Below are 20,924 nucleotides of genomic sequence, written 5' to 3'. Positions count from 1 at the left end.
ACCCTGGTTTCCTCCCACGGTCCAGTGTTGCTGGTCGATAGGTTAATTGGTCATTGTAAATTGTCCTGTGACTAGGTTGGGGTTAAATCGGTTGCTGAGTGGCATGTTCCAAAGAGCTGGAAGGGCCTATTCAGCACTGCCTCAGTGAATAAAACTTACCCACCGCCATGATGCTTTTTGTGAGCCGATTCTGTTTTGCTGTCAGGTGTTGTGGCTTGCAGAGCTCTTCAGCGAGATGCTACAGAGGGACTTCGGTTACACCATCTACAAGACCCTGCTGGCGTACCCGGAGAAGAAACCTGAGGAGGTGCCTGAGAAACCAAAGGCAGCTCCTGCCAGTCAGGAACAGGAATCCAAGGATCAGGAGGACAAGGCGAAAGAGCTGAAGACCGAAGGGGAAGAGATGGATGACTTGGTGGAGATGAAGGATGTAGAGGAGGTGAAGGAGACTAGCGATACATTGGCCAAACCCACTGCAATGGAGGAGGATGAAAATTGGGAATGGGAACTGACAAAGGTATGTCTGTTGAAGAAGGGTGGGGATGAGCCATGTGTCTTGGGAATCTCTATTTAAGGACTCCTTCCCATGATTTATTACTATTTATTTATATTTGCATTTACACAATTTGTTGTCCTGCACTCTGGCTGATTTTTCATTGATCCTGTGAAAGTTGCTATTCTGTGGATTTGCTGTGTGTTCAGGGGTAGAACTCAGAGTTGGGTGATGCCTGGTTATAATCAATAAGTGAGGTGGCTGGGAAAAGGATCCAATGGGAGATGGAATACACATCCAGTGGAAAAGTGAGTGAGATCAATGCATCAGGTTTATGGACACTGATACACTTTGTGGCAGTAGTACAGTGCAATCCATTGGGGGGAAAAACTACGTTACAATAGGAAATACACCCAGAAGCCCCTTTATTGGGTACAGGAGGTACCTCCACCCTCTCTCATTAACAAGGTATTTTTGCCCGCAGAGTTGATGCTCACTGGATGTATTTTTTTTGTTTCTCTCAGGAGGTAGGTACCTAATGAAGTGACCACTGAGTGTATTTCTGTATGTTCGTGGTCTTCTGCCCATCCGCTTCAAGGATCAAGGTGTGCATTCAGAGATGCTCTTCTGCATACCGTTGTAACTCGTGGTTATTTGACCTTCCTGTCAGCTTGAACCAGTCTGGCCATTCTCCAGCCTTTCTCATTTACAAGGCATTTTCACCCACAGAACTGCTGCTCACTGGATGTTTGTTGTTTCTCGCACCATTCTCTGTAAACCCCAGAGACTGTTGCATGTGAAAAAACCCAGGAGACGAGCAATTACTGAGATATCAAACCCCGTCTAGCACCAACAATCATTCCACGGTCAGAGTCCCTTAGATCAAGTTTCTTCCCCATTCTGATGACTGTCTGAAAAACAACTGAACCTCCTGAGTTGCTGCCATATAATTGGCTGTTTAGATAGTTAGACTAACAATCAGGCCACTGACTGTACGTCTAGTCATAATGTAATGCAGTGCAAATCCCTGCATGGCATGCCTGGCGATTGTCGGCAAGAACAAGCCCACAGCGGTCTGCAAGTAAATGCAATCCACCAAACACACCAGCGACAGGAGGGGCTAGCCCCCAACCAGCACAGACCCACACCGTCTTCTGCGACTCCCCCCGGACGGCTGCAACAGGCAACACTGTGTCTTGAGGGCCTTGTCCATGCTACAACCAAGCTTCCTTGCCATTGATCTCACCAAGGAACTAATGAACCAGATGCTGTATTCTACATTACCAGTGTCTGACAGGGGCCTGTGATCACATGAAAAGTCACTCACTCCATTTATTCGACTGCTCGCCATCTTTGCTCACCAACTCCCAGCGCCTTCCTGTAGTAGGTGGCATCATAGTCTGCATAACTGCAACTTCGTCGTTGCTGGGGTTACACCTGCTTACTTGATGTTGAAAACCAGCAGAGTCTTGCTATCGTAAAATAGACAAAATGGACAGCAGTTGCAAATTTGGTTGGACCCAGAGTGGCTGCTGCAAACTTGCTTGCCACCATCTTACTGGAATTCCAATTTTTTTTCATTTGGTTGCTATTGAACCTTGTTTCTTTCATACCTGTGACTGGGTGGCTAAGCATAGTTCCAATATCATGTTCAAGTTTGGTGATAACAGCATTGCTGTTGGCCAAAATCAAAGGTGGTTTTAAATCAGCATATCGGAGAGAGATTGAAAATCTGTCTGAGTGGTGCCACAACAACAATATCTCACTCCATGTCAGCAAGACCAAAGAGGTCTACAGGAAGAAGAAAACAGATATCCATGAGCCAGTCCCTTGCGAAACTTCTGTAGATACATAGTGGAGGGTATCTTGACTGGTTGCATCATACCCTGGTGTGGAAACACCATTGTTCAAGAATGGGAAAGTTGACAGAGAGTGGCGGACACAGCTCAGTCCATCACCGGCAAAGCCCTGCCCAGCACTGAGCACATTTACTTGGTGCATTGCCACAAGAAAGCAGCATCCATCATCCAAGATCCCCGCCATGCGTGCCATATTCTTCTCGCTTTCATTGGGCAGGAGTTGCAGCAGCCTTGGGTCCTGGTTCGGAAACAGTTATTACACTATAACCATTAAACTCCTGAACCAGTATGGAATACATCTTTCACTACAACCTATGAACGCACTTTCAAGGGCTCTACAAATCGTTCTTACTATTTTTTTACTTGCACAATTTGTCTTTTTTTGCACTTTGTCAGTCTTTGTTTATATAGAGCTTTCATAAGTTGTATATCTTTATTTTCATGCAAGTACCTGCAAAATGAATCTTGTGGTCGTACATGGTGACATATCTGTACTTCGATAATAAATGTACTTTGATTACGGATCTTAACTCACTGTGTTAAATTTTCATCTTTTTTTGCCCATTACTTTAAATTAACATATTTTATTGACCCTTTGATTGCTTCTGGTTAGAAGGAAATTTTAAATACCATCTCAATAGATTTTCAAGTAGTGTCTTACCAGTAATGTGTTTAGAATCTGACTGTTGCAGCTGTGTTTCACTGTGTGGTAGTTGAACATCTTCCTCTTTCTGATCACAGCCAGAAGAAGGAGAAACTAAAGATAAGGAGACAAAAGGAAAGGAAACTGAGGCTGAAGATGACAACCTCCTGCAGATGGATGATGTTCTCTTCCTGGAAGACAATGAGGAGGACTTCGGTGAGGAAACGTGACCAAAACTTGGTCCTTCAGAAGAATGAGGGGAATAAGAACTTTATAATTTCATAGTATAAAATTATAAAAGGCAGAGATAAGATAGAGCTAGGAAAGTTGTTTCCAATGGTAAGTAAAATTAAAACTACATTTTAATGATAGAGGGGAATAGATGGTGCTTGTGAGTAGAAACTACTTTTCCCAGAGAGTCGTGAATCTGTTGAGTTTTCTGTCCAGGGAAGCAGTGGATGCTACCACATTGAGGACAGGGAAGCTTTAGAAAGAGTGCAGAGGAGATTGATCAGGATGCTGCCTGGATTAAAGAGCTTATCGTGTGTGGAAAGATTGAGCAAGCAATCTTTGAAGCTAAGGAGGAATGGGGTGACTTGATACGAATGCTGAGGTATTGATAAAGTGGATAGACTTTTTCCCCAGGTTGGAAATGGCTAATACAAGGGGGCATAACTTTAAGGTGATTGGAGGAAAGTATGGGAGAGCTTTCCGATGTAGGTTTTTGTTTATATGGAGAGTGGTGACTGCATGGAGTGCACTGTTGTCGGTGGTGGTAGAGGCAGGTGCACTAGGCACATTTAAGAGATATTTAGATAGGAACATTGATAAAAAAGAAAACTGGAGGTTGATGTGGGAGGGATCAGCTAGATTGGTCTTGGAGCAGTTTAAAAGGTTGGCACATTGTGGGCCAAAGGGTCTTTACTGTTCTATGATCTAAATATATTTAAGACACAGAATGAGTTTTGTGTAGCAGGGGAATTAAAGGTTAAGGGGGGAAAGCAGGCAGGTAGGTGGAGCTGAGTCCATGGCCAGATCAGCCATGATCTTAATTGAATGTCGGAAGAGGCTCGACAGTGCAGATGGCCCATTCCTGATCTTATTTTATTTGTTCTAAACACTATACAACAGGCTAGTTTCTGCTGGACAGCCTCCTAGCCAATGGAGCCATGCTTATAATGTGTGTGCTCGTTCTGTGTGTGTTTGTTTCCACTCACACCCCCCCAAACCTTGGGGCAATGTTTTACCTCGCAATGACAATACTGTTTATAACTTGCCCCATAACGATACCAGAAAGGCTCATGTAAAAGAATGAGGTAGCCAAAAAGCTGCAGTTTTCAGAATACTGCGAGCGCAACCACCTCCTCATCCTCTCCTGCTCACCTGTATTGTGTACTCTAGCCTGTGATGTACTGTACTGTGTACCTAGCCTGTGCTTTTTCTGTTCTGGGCACGTGAACAGAAGAAAAGGAAATTCTCACTATCTAATCCAAGATGTACCTATCCTGGGAGTGTTTGATGGGATAAATTACTTGTTTTAAACTGTTCACACTCCTCCCTTCCCCTGCACCTCAGGACTCTGTGACGATGTCCAGTTTTGCTTGCTGCAGGTATCTCCAATGCTGGTGAAAAGAAGCAAAATGAGAAAACCACAGAGGCTGAGAGTGCATCTGCTAAAGAAACGGTAAGGAGAGTGTGGTGTGCTGAGAAACAGATGACTGAGGAAGTAGGAGCCTGCTAGGGAACTGGTTTTGGTACTGTATTGGATGAGGTGTGAAGGAGTGACCAGGGTCTGGACGTGTCATGGGAGGTTCTGGTATCTGAATGACAGCACAGTTGAACTGTAATCTTGAACTAGTACTGGCATTCACAGCCTGTGTAGCAGCTGGTTAGCGGTATGGTAACTCTGCGCAGGAGGTGGCACCATTAGAGGGTGAGGGTCTGTCTCGTGACACCGCTTTTAGACACGCTGCCTCACAGTGCCAAAGATGTTTAATCCTCCTGGTGCTGTTTGTGAAGTTTGCACATTCTCCCACATCCCATATGATGTCAGGTTAGAGGTCATTGTACTCCCTCAATGTTCCCATAAGACAGGAGCAGATTTGGGTCATACAGCCCAGCGAATCTGCTCTGCTATTCACTCATGGCTGATTTACTTTCCTTCTCAGCCCCATTCTCCGCAACCTTTGACACCCTAACTAATCAAGAACCTGTCAACTCCCAGATTCTACCAGTCTCTCACACGCACGACATAACCTTAGTGTGTGGGTGAGTAAGGGATGGGAATGTGGGGAGAATCGGAACTGAAGTTAGTGTAAAGATTCATGTTATTTGTCATGCGTACAGTGAAACATACAGTGAAATGCGTTGTTTGCATCAAATGAGTGAGAAGTGTGCTAGGGGCAGCCTACAGGTGTCATCAATCTTCTGGTGCCAACATAGCATGTCCACAGCTCACTAATCCTAACCCTTGGGCTGTGGGAGGAAACTTGTGTGGTTGTGGGGAAAACGTTCAAAGCTTCTTACAGACAGTGACAGGAATCAAACTGTGATCAGTGATTGCGCTAACTTTTACTCAGGTAGGGTCAGTGTAAATTAATAATGGATGTCCAAGTCCAGTGGGCTGAATGGCCTACTTCTGAGTCTGATAGAGAATGCAGGGCAGCAGAACTGAATTTCAGTGAGAGCACACGGGTGGTGGGGCAGTAGCGCAGGTGCTGGCATTTTCACTAGGACAGTAATAACTTTTTTTCTCTCTCTCTCTCTCTCTCTCTGATAACTGTAGCAGGAAAAGGAAGTCGCCCAGGTGGTGTCGTTGCGCAAGGATGTGCTGCTCGCCTTTGTTTACTTCGACCGTAATCTGTGTAACTACCTGATGGAGAAGGATTTAGAGCTGATCCTCAGCACCCTGGGGCTGCACGTAACCAGAGCCCAGGTACCACGTCTTCAACCAGCTGGACTCGGCTCCATCTATCACACTCAGTCCTGTCTCCGACTGTAGCCCCAGCCCCTTCACCCTCTCGCTCCTGATTGTTCATTTGTTTATCAGATGTATATCGAGCAATGTGCCATATGTGTTCACAGCCAACACACCCAAAAGCATGCTGAGGCGGCCCACAAGTGTTGCCACACATTCCAGCATCATTTCAAAATGCCCACAATATTCAGCAAACCAACAGCAGGAAAACAAACTCCTGAGACTGAACTTTAACTCTGAGTGGTTCCATGTCTGCACGGAGCCTCTGAATTTGACACACACTTAAATTTAGCCAGGTCAAGGCTGTGAGCTCTTGATATTCCAGACAGGTTTTGATCCTGGGTTACGTTTGGGTAATGTTATTACACTTGGATTGCAGCAGCTTTGCCTCCAGGACACAAAAGCATTTTAAACAGCTATGACAGGTTTCTGATTTGATACACAAGACCATAAGATACAGAAGCAGAATTAGACCATCTGGCCATTCGAGTCTGGCTCCACTATTTCATCATGACTCAGCCTCAATCTCCTGCCTTTTCCCTGTATCTGTTCATGCCCTGACCAATCAAGAACCTATCACCTTTGTCTTATATTACTTAAAGATTTGGCCTCCACTGATGCCTGTGCCAATGAATTGCACAGATTCACCACTCTCTGCCTAAAGAAATTCTCCTTTCTCTGTTCTAAAAGGGTGCCCCTCTATTCTGTGGCTAAGTCCTCTGGTCCTGGACTCTCCCATCTTGGGAAATACCTCTCCACATCAACTCTTAACAAGGCCTTTCACCATTTGATAGGTTTCAGTTAGGTCAGAGAGATTCCCAATGGAGCAGGAGAGGGAATTATGTAACAGTCATATTTCCCCAACATGGGCATTGGTCGGACCACACTTGGAAAATTATGAGTAGTTCTCCTTATCTAAGAAAAGATGTGATGGGGTTGAAGAGGGTCCAGAGCAGGTTCATAAGAATGATTTCAGGAATGAAAGAGTTAAGGTATGAGGAGCATTTGGCTCTGGGGGATCTTATAGAATTCTATCGAATGTTGAAAGACCTGGATAGAGTGGATGTGGAGAGGATGTTTCCTATAGTGGGTGAGTCTAGGACCAGATGGCAGAGCCTCAGACAAGAAGAACAACCCTTTAGAATAGAGATGAGAAGGGACATCTTGCATCCAGACGGTGGTGAATTTGTGGAGGCCAATTTATTGGGTATATTTAAAGCAGAGTTTGATAGGTTCTTGGTTAGTCAGGGCCTCAAAGGGTGCTGGGAAGAGGCAGGAGGATGGTGTTGAGAGTGATAATAAACCTGCCATGATTGGATAACAGAACAGACTCAGGCCAAATGGCTTAATTCTGCTTCTGTGTCTAATGGTCATTATGACTAAAGCTGTGCGACTCCACTGTAATCGGTAATGGGGAGTTTGTTCACTGAAGCCCGGGCTCAACGTGGCCTTTCCTTGCTTTACAGATAAAGCAGTTGCTAGGGAAGGTGTGCTCCCAGAACATGTGCCTGTATCGGAACCTGACAGATGGCTGTGAAGGGGATCTGGTTAAAATGGAGGATAAAAGTCTTGTGACAGACGACATGGTGCTGGGTGAGTCAGAATGTGTGTGTGTGTGTGTGTGTGTGTGTGTGGGGGGGGGGGGAGCGCTGACTGACTCCTTCATTACTGAATGGTCCATGAAATGTTACCTCATCAGTGCAAGAGGTGCTGCAGACACTGGAACATCTCAGCAGGTCAGGCAGCATCTGTGGAGGGGAATAAACAGTCAATGTTTCAGGCCACAACTCTATATCATTCAGCACGGTCTTGGCCTGAAATGCTCACTGTTTATGGATTTCCATAGATGCTGCCTGACCTGAGTGCCTCCACCATTTTATGTATGAATGTTACTTCATTATTCATCTTTTGCACTATTTATTTGTGTAACTTTCAGTAATTTTTTATGCCTTGCACTGTATTGCTGCCGCAAAATAACAGATTTCAGGGCATGAATCAGTGTCAATAAATCTGATTGCTGTTCCCGTGTTGCCTTGGGTCGACATAGAATGGAAACTACTACTGGCCCCCATTGCATCATCTCCAATCGTGAGATGACAGTGTTAAACCATTGCCTGTAAATTAGCAAACATGGCAGACACACCTACTGGGTCCATCAGAGATGTATGATCCTGTGGTTCAGAAATGGCAGAATCCACCTTGGTGATAAAACATATCAGCTCCTGCCTTGGACTTCAGCTTGCCTACCAGAGCAACAGGTCCCCAGCAGCTGCTCTCTCATCTGGTATACTGCATTCGGTGCTCCCAGTGTGGCCTTTTATATATTGGTGAGACCAGACGCAGACTGAGAGACCGATCCGCTGAACACATACACTCTGTCAGCCAGAGAAAGCAGGATCTCCCAGTGGCCACACATTTTAATTCTACGTCCCATTCCCATTCTGATATGTCTATCCATGGCCTCCTCCACTGTCAAGGTGAAGCCACACTCAGGTTGGAGGAACAACACCTTATATACAGGCTGGGTAGCCTCCAACCTGACAACCTTGACTTCTCTAACTTCCATTAATGCCCCTCCTCCCCTTCTCACCCCATCCTTGATATATTTAGTTTTTCTCCCTCCCCCCTTTTTTCCCCCTCTCTTTCTGACCATCACTCTGCCTGTTCTCCATCTCCCTCTGGTACCCCCCTCCCCCTGTCTTTCTCCCTAGGCCTCCCGTCCCATGATCCTTTCCCTTCTCCAGCTCTGTATTCCTTTTGCCAATCGCCTTTCCAGCTCTCAGCTTCACCCCACCCCCTCAGGTTTTCTCCTATCATTTTGCATTTCCCCCTCCCCCTCCTACTTTGAAATCTCTTACTATCTTTCCTTTCAGTTAGTCCTGGCGAAGGGTCTCTGCCCAAAATGTCGACAGTGCTTCTCCATATAGATGCTGCCTGGCCTGCTGCATTCCACCAGCATTTTGTGTGTGTTGCTTGAATTTCCAGCATCTGCAGATTTCCTTTCTTTCTAAATCTTTTTATTATTATTAGTAATATGGACAGAATACAAATGATATATTGATAAAGAAATTACAAACATACAAATTCCATTACATATGAAAAAAAACATACATAATAGTTACAATATAAATGAGTTTACCAAGACAAACCATATAATATATGTATGAACATGGTAAGTCTAAATATTTCATAATATATGATATAAAAAAAACAGAAAAAGGAAAGAAAATTTAAAAAAAAATATATATATATAATACAAAACTAGCTAGTCTACTAATCTAATAACTAATATAGAAGAAAAAAAGCAAAAAAAAAGAGAAAAACAAAAGGGGGCTGTTTATAATATCTCACAAGAATAAATATTCATCAATGCCGTCACTTCCGGTCCTCTCAACATACATAAGCTAAAAGCTGGGAAATCAAATGAATTTGGAACAGGGTCATATTACATCATACGAAAATGTTGAATAAATGGTCTCCATACCTTTTCAAATTTAATAGAAGTCTCAAAAACACCACTTCTATTTTTTTCTAAATTTAAACATAACATAGTTTGAGAGAACCAATTAAATACAGTGGGAGGATTAATTTCCTTCCAATTCAACAATATAGATCTTCTAGCCATCAGAGTTAGAAATGCAATCATTCGATGAGCAGAAGAAGATAAATGCAGTGAGCCTAACATTGGTAAACCAAAAATTGCGGTAATAGGATGAGGATGTAAATCAATATTCAAAACTGCAGAAATAATATCAAAAATATCTTTCCAATATTTCTCCAAAAATGAACAAGACCAAAACATATGAGTTAAAGACGCAATTTCAGATTGACATCTATCACAAATAGGACTAATGTGAGAGTAAAAATAAGCTAATTTATCCTTGGACATATGGGCCCTATGTACGACCTTAAATTGTATTAATGAATGTTTGGCACATATCGATGATGTATTAACTAATTGAAGAATTCTATCCCAATTCTCATTAGAAATAATAAGGCTAAGCTCTCTTTCCCAATCCTTTTTGGTCTTATAAAGAGGCTCTGAACGTATCTTCATAATTATATTATAAAGTTTTGAAATAAGCCCTTTTTGAAAAGGGTCTAATTCAAATAAACTCTCCAAAATATCTGAAGGCACAAAATTTGGAAACATAGGGAGTACAGAACTTAAAAAATGTCTAATCTGTAAATATCTAAAAAAATGAAATCTAGGCAAGTTATATTTGTTGGATAATTGCTCAAAAGACATGAAACAATTGTCCAAAAATAAATCAGAAAATCTTAGTAATCCCAGTTTTCCATGCCGAATAAGCTTGATCTGTAATGGAAGGGTGGAAAAAACAATTAGATACAATAGGACTATTCAAAATGAATTGAGTCAACCCAAAAAATCTCCGAAATTGAAACCATATACGCAGAGTATGTTTAACTATCGGGTTGTCAATTCGTTTCGGCAATTTAGAAAGAGCAAAAGGGAGAGAAGTCCCTAAAATAGAACCCAGAGCATAAGCTGATACAGATTTAATTTCTAAACTCACCCAACAAGGGCCGAAAGATCCACCCCCATCTTTCAACCAGCATAACAAGTATCTAATATTAACTGCCCAATAATAAAATCTGAAATTATGTAATACTAACCCGCCTTCCTTTTTTGTCTTCTGTAAATATATTTTACCTAACCTGGGATTTTTATTCTGCCATATATATGAAGAAATTTTTGAGTCAACATTAGTAAAAAAAAGATTTTGGAATAAAAATTGGTATCGCTTGAAAAATATATAAAAACTTAGGTAAAATAACCATCTTAATAGCATTAATCCTACCTATTAGGGATAAAGATAATGGTGACCACTTAGGAAACAAAGCTTTAATCTGATCAATTAAGGGTAAAAAATTAAATCTAAATAAATCTTTATGGTTTTTTGTGATTTTGATCCCTAAATAAGTAAAAGAATCATTAACTAATTTAAAAGGTAAATTTCCATAAATTGGGACCTGTTTATTCAAAGGAAACAATTCACTTTTATTAAGATTTAACTTATACCCAGAAAACTCACTAAATTGAGCCAATAATGATAAAACTGCTGGGATGGATTTCTCCGGGTTAGAAATGAATAGTAATAAATCATCTGCATACAAAGATAACTTAAGAATGTCTGTCCCAAGATTAATACCCAAAATATCCTGTGATTGTCTGATGGCAATTGCCAAAGGTTCTAAGGCAATGTTAAATAGTAATGGACTAAGAGGACATCCTTGTCTAGTGCCCCGAAATAGGCGAAAAAAGGGAGATCTTTGATTATTGGTAAACACTGAGGCTACTGGAGTATGATAAATCAATTTAATCCATGATATAAATATTGGACTAAAATTAAACTTCTCCAACACATTAAATAAGTAAGGCCATTCAACTCTATCAAATGCTTTCTCCGCATCTAACGAAATCACGCATTCTGAAGTGTCATGTGAGGGAGTATAAACAATATTCAACAATCTCCTAATGTTAAAAAAAGAATAGTGATTTTTAATAAAACCGGTTTGATCATCTAAAATAATTTTGGGTAATACCTTCTCCAATCTAGATGCCAGTAACTTGGAAAAAATCTTGGAGTCTACATTCAATAAAGATATTGGTCTATAGGAAGCACAGTTAGTAGGGTCTTTATCTTTCTTCAATATTAGAGAAATGGAAGCTCTATAAAAAGATTGTGGCAAATTCCCCAATCTAATGGCTTCCTCAAAAACCTTACATAACCAAGGGGAAAGAGTAGCGGAAAAATTTTTTAAAAATTCAACTGTATAACCATCTGGACCCGGTGCTTTCCCAGAATTCATTGAGGAAATAGCCCCTTTAATTTCTACATCCGTAATAGAAGTATCCAATATTAAAAGATCATCAGATGATAATCTTGGAAAATTTAATTTCCCAAGAAAATCAGACATGGTATTATGATCTTGAGGAAATTCAGATTGATACAGGGAGGTATAGAAGTCTTGAAATGCCTTATGTATCTCATCATGATTAACTGTCAGATTCCCATTCTGCTGACAAATCTTAGTGATTTGACGTTTAACCAAAGCATTCTTCAATTGACTAGCTAACAGTTTACCAGATTTATCACTATGTATATAAAAATCAGATCTAGTTTTCATTAATTGATTTTCAATCGAGGATGTAAGTAATAAACTATGTTCCATTTGAAGTTCAACCTTTTGTTTGTAAAGCTCCTTACTAGGAGCAATCGAATATTTCTTATCAATCTCTTTAATTTTATCAACCAATAAAAGAATTTCCATCTTAGTACGTTTCCTCAGACCAACAGAATAAAAAATAATCTGTCCACGTATATACGCTTTAGAAGCGTCCCAAAGTGTTCCGCAGGAGATATCATCTGTAGAATTAGTTGAAAAGAAGTTGATCTGCTCCTCCATAAATTTTATAAAGTCTGAGTCTTGCAATAAAGTAGAGTCAAATCGCCATTGTCTGGCATTAGAAGCTGTATCCGTAAATTTCATAGAAAGTAATAATGGAGCATGATCAGAGATAGCTATAATATCATAGTTACAATGGAATAAAACAAGAGTCTGCAAAAAAATAATCAATTCTCGAATAAGAGTGATAAACATGTGAGAAAAAAGGAAACTCTTTATCTTTAGGATGCCGAAATCTCCAAATATAAAAACTCCATTGTCAGTCAAAAACAAGTGGCCTACTTATTAAGTAAAGTCTGAATAGATAAAGATTTATCCATCAAAGGATTTAAACAGCAAATAAAGTCACCACCCATTATTAACTTATATTCATTTAGATTGGGTAAAGAGGTAAATAAGGACTTAAAAAAGTCAGGACAATCCACATTTGGAGCATAAACATTAACCAAAGCAACCTTTTTATTACAAAGTAAACCCATAATTAACAAAAATCTACCATTCGGATCCGAAAAAATATCATGTTGAACAAATGGAATAGAGGAGTCAATAAAAATTGAAACTCCTTTTACTTTAGCATTCGAATTTGCGTGATACTGTTGACCCCTCCAAAATCTAAAAAAATGAAATTTGTCCTCCTTCCTCACATGAGTTTCTTGTACAAAAATGATATGAGCATTAAGTCTTTGGAATACTTTGAAAATCTTTCGTTTAATTGGATGATTTAAACCATTAGTATTCCAAGACACAAAATTAATGGTCTGAGCCATAATTCTAAAATCAACCCTTTGGTATAGAAAGGGTTAACCAACTTATAAACTCATGCACCCGGAAGAGGAACAAAAGCAAAGAGAAGACCCGGAAGTGACGACAACACAGACATATTTGAAGTTCAAAAACAGCCCAAATAAAAAAGCTAACACAAACTGATGCAAAAAAAATAGAATTAGAAAACAGATCATCCCCCCACCCCCCCAGAAAAAGAGAAAAAGCCAAAATATGACTTAAAAAAGGAAAAAGTAAGACTAATTCTACCCCCATGTCAGCTGAAGAACACTCCATATATAAAGGATATATATAAAAGAATCAGCCCAAATTTAAAAATTAAAATCGCTATAATAAAAACCATATTTCTAAGTATAGTTAGTTGTAAAAAAAAATAAGAATATAGTCCACTAAAAAAAAATTATAAATCAGGCTCTAGCCCAGACAAAACAAAAAGTATTTAAGCTATGATAAGCGATGCATTGTAGGAAGAAGACGAAAGAAAGAAAAAAAAATGCCATCTTAAGCAAAACCAAAAATCTTTTTCAAAAAACCACCATCTTAATCAAAGAAAAATTCACCTTCAAAGAATTAAAAATATACCATCGAAGGAACAAAGTTAATGGACAAGAATGTAGTATAATGGTTAAAGTGTATAAGGCAGAACAATTAATATGACGAAAACACGCTTTAACTTAAGTATAAAGTATAGGATGAACCTACCAATAACCAGATGTTAATTCTGGTTTAAGAGATTGAGAACCATCTTACACGATCAGAATCGTTCATTTATTAGAGACCGGTGTCTGGAGCAGTAGGGAAGTTCTCCTCCAGATATTTTCTCGCTTCTGAAGTTGAAAGAAAAACCTGTCTTGGAGCATTCGAAGCTTCGCAGGGTATAGGAGCGCAGGTTTCAGATTTTTCTCATAACATTCAGCCATCAACGGTTTAAAAAGAAGCCTTTTTAAAAGGTCGGGGCTAAAGTCTTCGACCAGGCGGAAGCAGTATTCTTTGCATTTAATCATTCCTGCCCAACGAGCTGCACGTATAAGTTGTTCTTTGTCATGTACATAATGGAACCGGACAATTACCACCGAAGGTTTGTCTGTAGCACTCGGTGATCGACGCCGAATTCTATGTGCCCGATCCAATAAAGGAGGGTTATTCGGGAAAATCGTCAGAAACGCTTCTTTTAAAAGTTGAGCAAAATATTTCAAAGGGTCATCTTTTTCTATGCCGTCTGGAAGACCAAGTATACGTAGGTTCTGTCTTCTGGACCGATTCTCAAAATCGTCACTCCATCAGCTTAATGGTCGAAATTAAATCCTGTTGCAGTTTTTCAATAGTCAAATCTTGCTTCCGAGCATCTTCTTGCAGAGATGCGATAAGAGCTTGTTGCTGGTTAATTACTGAATCCGTCTTAACCATGTACTCTTGAAAAGCCTTTATATCTTCTTTAAAAAATTGTTGTAGTTCATCAAATTTTTTATCCAAAACCTCCATAAACAATTCATAAGTTAATTGAGTTTGTTGTGGCGGAGCCTGCTTCTTTCCGTTACCGTAGGATCCCGTCCCTTAGACCTGAGAGATATTTCTGTTTGCATATCTTCAAAAGTTCTTGGCAGTAAGTTCAAAAAAAAATTATGCTTTCGGTATAGGTAAAAATAAGCTGAATAAGGGTGATCAAAGGTTAAAAAAAAGTAAAGGTTATGGAGTGAATCCAAAGCAGTACTCACTCCATGAGCGTCTCCCGCTGACTCTCATCTGCAGATTTCCTCGTGAATACTTATTCAATCAACTTTATTTTGTGTTTTACGTTTGTAATTAATTTGGATCACTTTGTAGAGATCTGTTTTCATTTTGACACGAAAGAGTCTTTTTCTTTCAGTCAGTGTCCAAAAAAAACCAAATTAAATCCACTATGATCAAATGTTGTAAAACAATAAAACATGAAAATTTTCAAGGGGGTTGAATACTTTATAATAAATTTACTGTGATCTTCTGTACTATTGCCTTTGTTCATTGAAAATTTGCATCCTTCGGTAATATCTGGAGGAATATCCTAGTAATATTGTGTGAATGGCGGGTGCGATTGAAAATCCATGGCTGTCGAATGACTGTGACATACTCCTTCCACACTTTTACAACTCTTGTCAGTTGGGTTAGGAATTCTGGCTGGATTTATGTCAGTGCAGCTCCCTCACCGGCTTCATCTCACCTCTGCCCCCCCCCCCCCCCCACACTTTACTCTCCTGCCTCCCAGTACCTTTCTGACAAGATGGGGTTTTTGTTGCTATCCTCCCTCAGGTAACCAGCATCTTCTGCCAACAAACACCAACGTCACAGCAGTCAAGCCCCGGACACGGTCTGGAGACGGCAGCCTTGTCGAGCACAGTGGCAACATGGTCAATGTTGGAAACCTAATCCAGAAACTGGAGCGGGATGAGAGAAACCGTGCCGACATGGAAATAAAGCTGCGCACCGTGGAGAGCCAGCTGGGTAAGAGTTGTGGCTAGTGTGGGGTGATTCCTCGTGGCTGGATCTATGAATGATGGTTGGATAGGAAATGGGTGATTGAGATCAAGATCTGGGGGTTTGATGCGGGCAGATAGGCGTCGAGAGTTGGGTCGGTCTATATTTACTTATTTAGTGATACAGCGCAGAATAGGACTTTCCAGTTCTCCACGCCATACTGCCCCAGCTCAGCAACCCCAAGACTCCAATTAACCCCAACCTAATCACAGGACAATTGACAATGACAAGTTAACCTCCCCAGTACATCTTTGGACTGTGCGAGGAAACCCCCCCTTAACGTTCCACGGGTCTCTCAGAGACTTCCTACAGAACGGTGCCAGAATAGGACTCCGAACTCCAGACACTATGGGCTATAGGAGGGGGGTTTAAAATTGAATTGAACCGTTAATGGTCTCCTATCTCACCATTCAGTGACCTCGTGTGTCTGTTTTTCAGGCAATGATAGCACGTAGTATAGCGATTAACATAATGATCAGTGTCCTGCACAGTGATGGGCAGGGCTTGGTGAGGGGGAGTGGATTTGGTATGGGGGGGGTGGTGTGGATTACAGGCAGTATCCAGCATTGCATGGGTATTGTCCAAACTGTACAAGATGGATCAGAGTGCAACCAGGGCCTGGTCGGTGTTGGATGCTAATGCTGTTAAATTGGCAAGATTCTTCAGAAGTGAAGAATGAGGCATAAAACTTGTTGCTTACAATCATTAAATGTTACAAGAGCAAAGATGAAGAGGTATCAAGAGAACAAAGAAAATTTAGACTATAAAATGTGGTCACCTCTTACTAAGACTAGAATTTTTTTTAAAAATCCAATGATAACAATTAACCTATAAAGTAGCCAGATTCATGTCGCATGACATCTGCTACAGAAAGCTAAGAAATTTCTTAAAATACAGAAGCAGCTGTGCTAGAATTGATGGAAAATTTACTGAACAATTATATGTATATGGGTGATTTTTTTAAATATATATATATAAACAAGCAAGCATAGGGATGTTAACCTACACGAAAAATAACCATTCTACACCCTAATCCCAACACTGGTAAAAAAAAAATGGAGCATGGGCAGTGTGGTGAATATGGTATATGGGCAGAGAGCAGCACTGGAATGGCAGGGTATGGGTGTTGGTCAGAGTGTAAAGAGATGCCCAGTGTGGGGAGAATTCAGTGGTATTGGGCAAGGACTGATGGTGTTTGGTCTATCTTCTCCTGCAGCTGAAGCCATGGGGAAAGTGTCCTCGAACGACACTGTGAACAAATCCTTGACTTCCAAGATAGAGGAGATGCAGAAGCAGGTGTCCGAGCTGGAGGATCGGGTCAAAGCGGCCGAGAAACTGAAGATCTTCTACGAGCTGCGTCTCCAGGACAACACCAGGAATCTCAATTCCATGCTGGAGGAGATTCAGCGCATCATCAAGAAGGTAGTTATTGGAAATATCACGTATCACCTTCCCCATCCACTGTCCCTACCTCTCCTCAAGCACTTCAACTGAATGCACGTCCACACTTCCCTGATCTTTGCCTGGCCTTACCCTGAGATGCAGTTGGCCTAGGTATAATTTGATTAACAAATATTTAATGTTTTTTTTTGCTACCATGAATCATACATCATGGGATGTGTCATATTTATTTAACTTAGACATACAACATGGAAAATGCCCTTCTGACCCTTCAAGCTCCACAGCCCAGCAACCTCCAATTTAACCCCAAACTAATGACAGGACAATTTACAACGACCTACTAATGGGAACGAATGAACTCTGGGAGGAAACTGGATGATCCAGAGAAAACCCACACATTGCACGGGTTGAACTTCCAAACTCTCATGGATGACATCGGAATTGAAGCTGTAATCGCATCACGCTAACTGCTGCGCTACTCTAGCACCTGATATTAACTTAGCAATACAGTGTGGAATAGGCCCTTCTGGCCACACCACAGCCCCGATTAACCCTAACCTAATCACAGGACTGTTTACAGTGAACAGTTAACCTACCCGCTGTGGGAGGAATGTGCACTCCATGGGGAGGACATACAGAGACTTCTCACAGAACCGCACCAGAATTAGACTCCAAAATCCAGTACCCAGAATCGGATATAACACACCGAACCAGGGCGGTGGGGGAGTGGGGGGGGGGGGTTGTGCGGTAGCTTTGTGTTAATTCTGTTACAGATTAATGCTGGTAGCTGAATTTAATTCCCACCAAACTCTATAAGGAGTTTGTACCTTCTCCCTGTAACTGTATGGGTTTCCTCTGGATGCTCTCAGTTTCTTCCCACCTTCCAAAGATGTACGCTTTAATAGCTTTATTGGGCAAGTGGGTTTAATTGGGGTTGTTGACACAGAAGGGCCTGTTACTGTGCCATGTCTCTAAATTTAAAAAATGATATGGCAGAGTTCCATTGTGTATTTCACTCAACTTCAATTTACAAAATTTTGTCTAATGAAGGAAGTGTTTTCCAGTAATGCATGCTTTCCCTCGTTTGAGGAATGGATGGGCTGAGGTGTGGTGTGTTGTGTTGTGGAGATCCAGGGTCTGTCCATGAGACCAACAGGTCGTGTAGGAGAGAGTCAGTGTTCCCTGTGCCCATCCCACGTTGGTGTCTCCATGCCAGGACCCCTTTGGGATTCTGTGTTCTTTAATCAAAGGTGGCGTTCCTCTGGCACGGATTCTCTGTAGGTGTGTAGGGGAATGCCTCGAGGTGAAGGGTTTGTGTTCGGGATTCTCGAGGGTTCTTTGCTATCCAAGTAAAGCTCAGCTGTCTACAGTTGCCGTAAACAATGAGCATCCTGTGGTTAAATAGGTGAGACTCCCTGTTTCTCTGGATGGCCCCCCACCTTTCAGCCATGTTCTCTTCTCATTGCGACCATCAGGCGGGAGGTATAGAAGCCTTGGGTCCCGCACCACCAGGTTCAGGAACAGTTATTGCCCTACAACCTTCTGAACCAGTGTGAATAACTTCACTCACCACAACTCTGACCTGATTCCACAACCTACAGACTCACTTTTAAGGACCCTACAACTCATGTTCTCAGTATTATTTTTATTTACATGATTCGTCTTCTCAAAACTGATTAATAAACTCAAGACCTTGGCTTCAATATCTCCTTGTGCATTTGGATCCTTGATTTCCTCACTTGTAGACCCCAGTGAGTTCACAATGACAACTACACCTCCTCCACATTCTCCATCAGCACAGGTGCACCACAAGGCTGTGTGCTTAGTGCCCTGCTCTACTCGCTTTACACGTATGACAGCTCAAAGTTGGTGACAAATCAGCATATAAGAAGGAGATTGAAACTTTGGCTGAGTGGTGCCATAACAACCTCTTACTCAATGTCAGCAAGACCAAGGAGCTGATTGTCGACTTTAGAAGGAGGAAACTGGGGGTTGCTGGACCAGTCCTCAAAGATGAAGAGGGTCAGCTTTGACAAACTTCTGTAGATGTGTGGTGGAGAGTATATTGACTGGTTGCATCACAGCCTGGTAGAGAAACATGGTTTCTGATCCAGGCCATGGTCTCTTCTCACTGCTCCCATCAGCAAGAAAGTGCAGGACCCTCAGATCTGTCACTGCCAGGTTCAGGAACAGTTACTGCCCCTTAACCATCAGATCTTTGATCCAGTGGGATAACCTCATTCAACTTCACTTGTTCCCACAACCTATGGACTTACTTCATCTCATGTTCTCATTGTTTGCCTATTTATGTATGTATGTATTTGCACAGTTTGTTGTCTTGCACATCAGTTTGTCTGCCCTGTTGCAACCTATCATTGATTCTATTATGATGCTTGGATTTACTGAGTATGCCTGCAAGGTTGTATGTGGTGACATATACTGTATGATCTTTAAAAATAAATGTACCTTGAATTACACTTTGATTTGCTTTTCTTTTTCAGAATAACGCTTTGACAGAGAAGGACAAATGAGGCGCTGGTAATTGAAAGAAGAAATCCCTGATAGAATCCATTCACTTCCCACCAGATGTAGTGACCTGTGTGAACCCTTGCTTTCCTTATCCTAACAAACACAAAATGTCTCAACCTGCAACTTTATCAAAGTGTGCTGTTTGATTTCTGCGTCGGCCTGTGCACTGTATCCAGGATGTACAATTGAGGAGCAGCAATTGATGTGTGTATTGGTGTAACCATCCATGTCTAAGCCACATCCTCAGTAGGGCGTGCTCTCTCCCCAAACCCCTGCCCGTCACCCCTGTTAGTATTCTGGCAAACCTGGGCAAGTACAGCCCTTTTCCCCTCTCCATCGCAATGTGCCGGCCTGCTGGAGCGCACCATTCCTTGCACAGACTACTGATCGCTGTGGAATCATTCATGGGACACACCCTGTTCCAGTTCTTCCTAAGATTGTGGTCTGTGGGAATGGATCCCACTGCCCCCCCCCCTTCCTTTAGATGCCTTCTTTCTGGACCTTTGACCACCCCCACCCTTCTGTCAGGATGTCAGTGTTTACAGTATAAAGGTTCTTCATTTTTAAAACTTACGGAGTGTCTTGTGCCTTTTATTCCTTGTCTTGTCGATCTTTACTGAGAATATTATGGGCACCTTCCTATACCCCTCTCTCCCCTTTTGCACAGCTGAGGAGGGTATTTGGCCAGCCTTTTCTCTGAAAGAGCATTCATAGTCATCACATGTGTATTGAAACAGTGAGGTGCCTCATTTGTATTAATAGCCAATACTGACCAAGGGGCAGCTCAAGTGTTCTTACATATTCTGCACCAATATATCATGCCCACAATGTTCTGTAAAACAACAAAACACCCTCTCCCGCCGACAGACAGACATACCTCCAGCACTAGAACAGGCTGCCTCTGATTCCCAGACTCAGCCGTGGGCCCTCCAATTCTCAGATGCAGACATTGGGCCTCTGACCTCCAGACTAGCTGTCGGGCTTGCCAAGCCTCTGGACTTCAACCTTCAGCTTTGTGCTCAAAGCTTCACTGACCTCTAGCTAACAATCCCAGGAGTTGCTGATCATGGGTTTGACCTGCAGTCCTCAGTCTCCAGATTTTCACAGACCTCTAACCCTGGTGACACCGTCCCTCTTGACTCCTGCCCATGCAGACCACTGACCTTGAGATTACTGATCTCAGCACCATGGGATCCCCAGCCTTTGGCCAGAAAGGACTTCAATGTGGCCTCCAAAACCGGTTAATTTCATTTAATGCTGCTGACTTCTAATTCCCTACGCTGTCCCTACCATCCC

At 41.7% G+C, this 20,924-nt stretch overlaps 1 protein-coding gene across 2 annotated transcripts in view; it reads left to right on the top strand.

Moving 5' to 3' along the window:
• LOC132393093 (cell division cycle and apoptosis regulator protein 1-like) overlaps nucleotides 1-20,201 on the top strand; it is a 48,402-nt gene extending 28,201 nt beyond the window's left edge. For both annotated transcript variants that reach the window (XM_059967883.1, XM_059967893.1), the window contains exons 14-21: nucleotides 206-517; nucleotides 3,094-3,211; nucleotides 4,606-4,679; nucleotides 5,781-5,930; nucleotides 7,439-7,565; nucleotides 15,474-15,665; nucleotides 16,915-17,120; nucleotides 19,601-20,201. In XM_059967883.1, the coding sequence (XP_059823866.1) occupies nucleotides 206-517; nucleotides 3,094-3,211; nucleotides 4,606-4,679; nucleotides 5,781-5,930; nucleotides 7,439-7,565; nucleotides 15,474-15,665; nucleotides 16,915-17,120; nucleotides 19,601-19,630 (1,209 nt within the window). In that variant the 3' untranslated portion in view covers nucleotides 19,631-20,201. The remainder of the gene's footprint in view (nucleotides 1-205; nucleotides 518-3,093; nucleotides 3,212-4,605; nucleotides 4,680-5,780; nucleotides 5,931-7,438; nucleotides 7,566-15,473; nucleotides 15,666-16,914; nucleotides 17,121-19,600) is intronic.
• Nucleotides 20,202-20,924: the final 723 nt, after the last annotated feature.

Source organism: Hypanus sabinus, chromosome 1 (assembly GCF_030144855.1).
Source record: "Hypanus sabinus isolate sHypSab1 chromosome 1, sHypSab1.hap1, whole genome shotgun sequence".
Lineage (NCBI taxonomy): Eukaryota > Metazoa > Chordata > Chondrichthyes > Myliobatiformes > Dasyatidae > Hypanus > Hypanus sabinus.
Note: the sequence above shows the minus strand (reverse complement) of the source record. Positions and strands in the feature narration are given on the sequence as shown.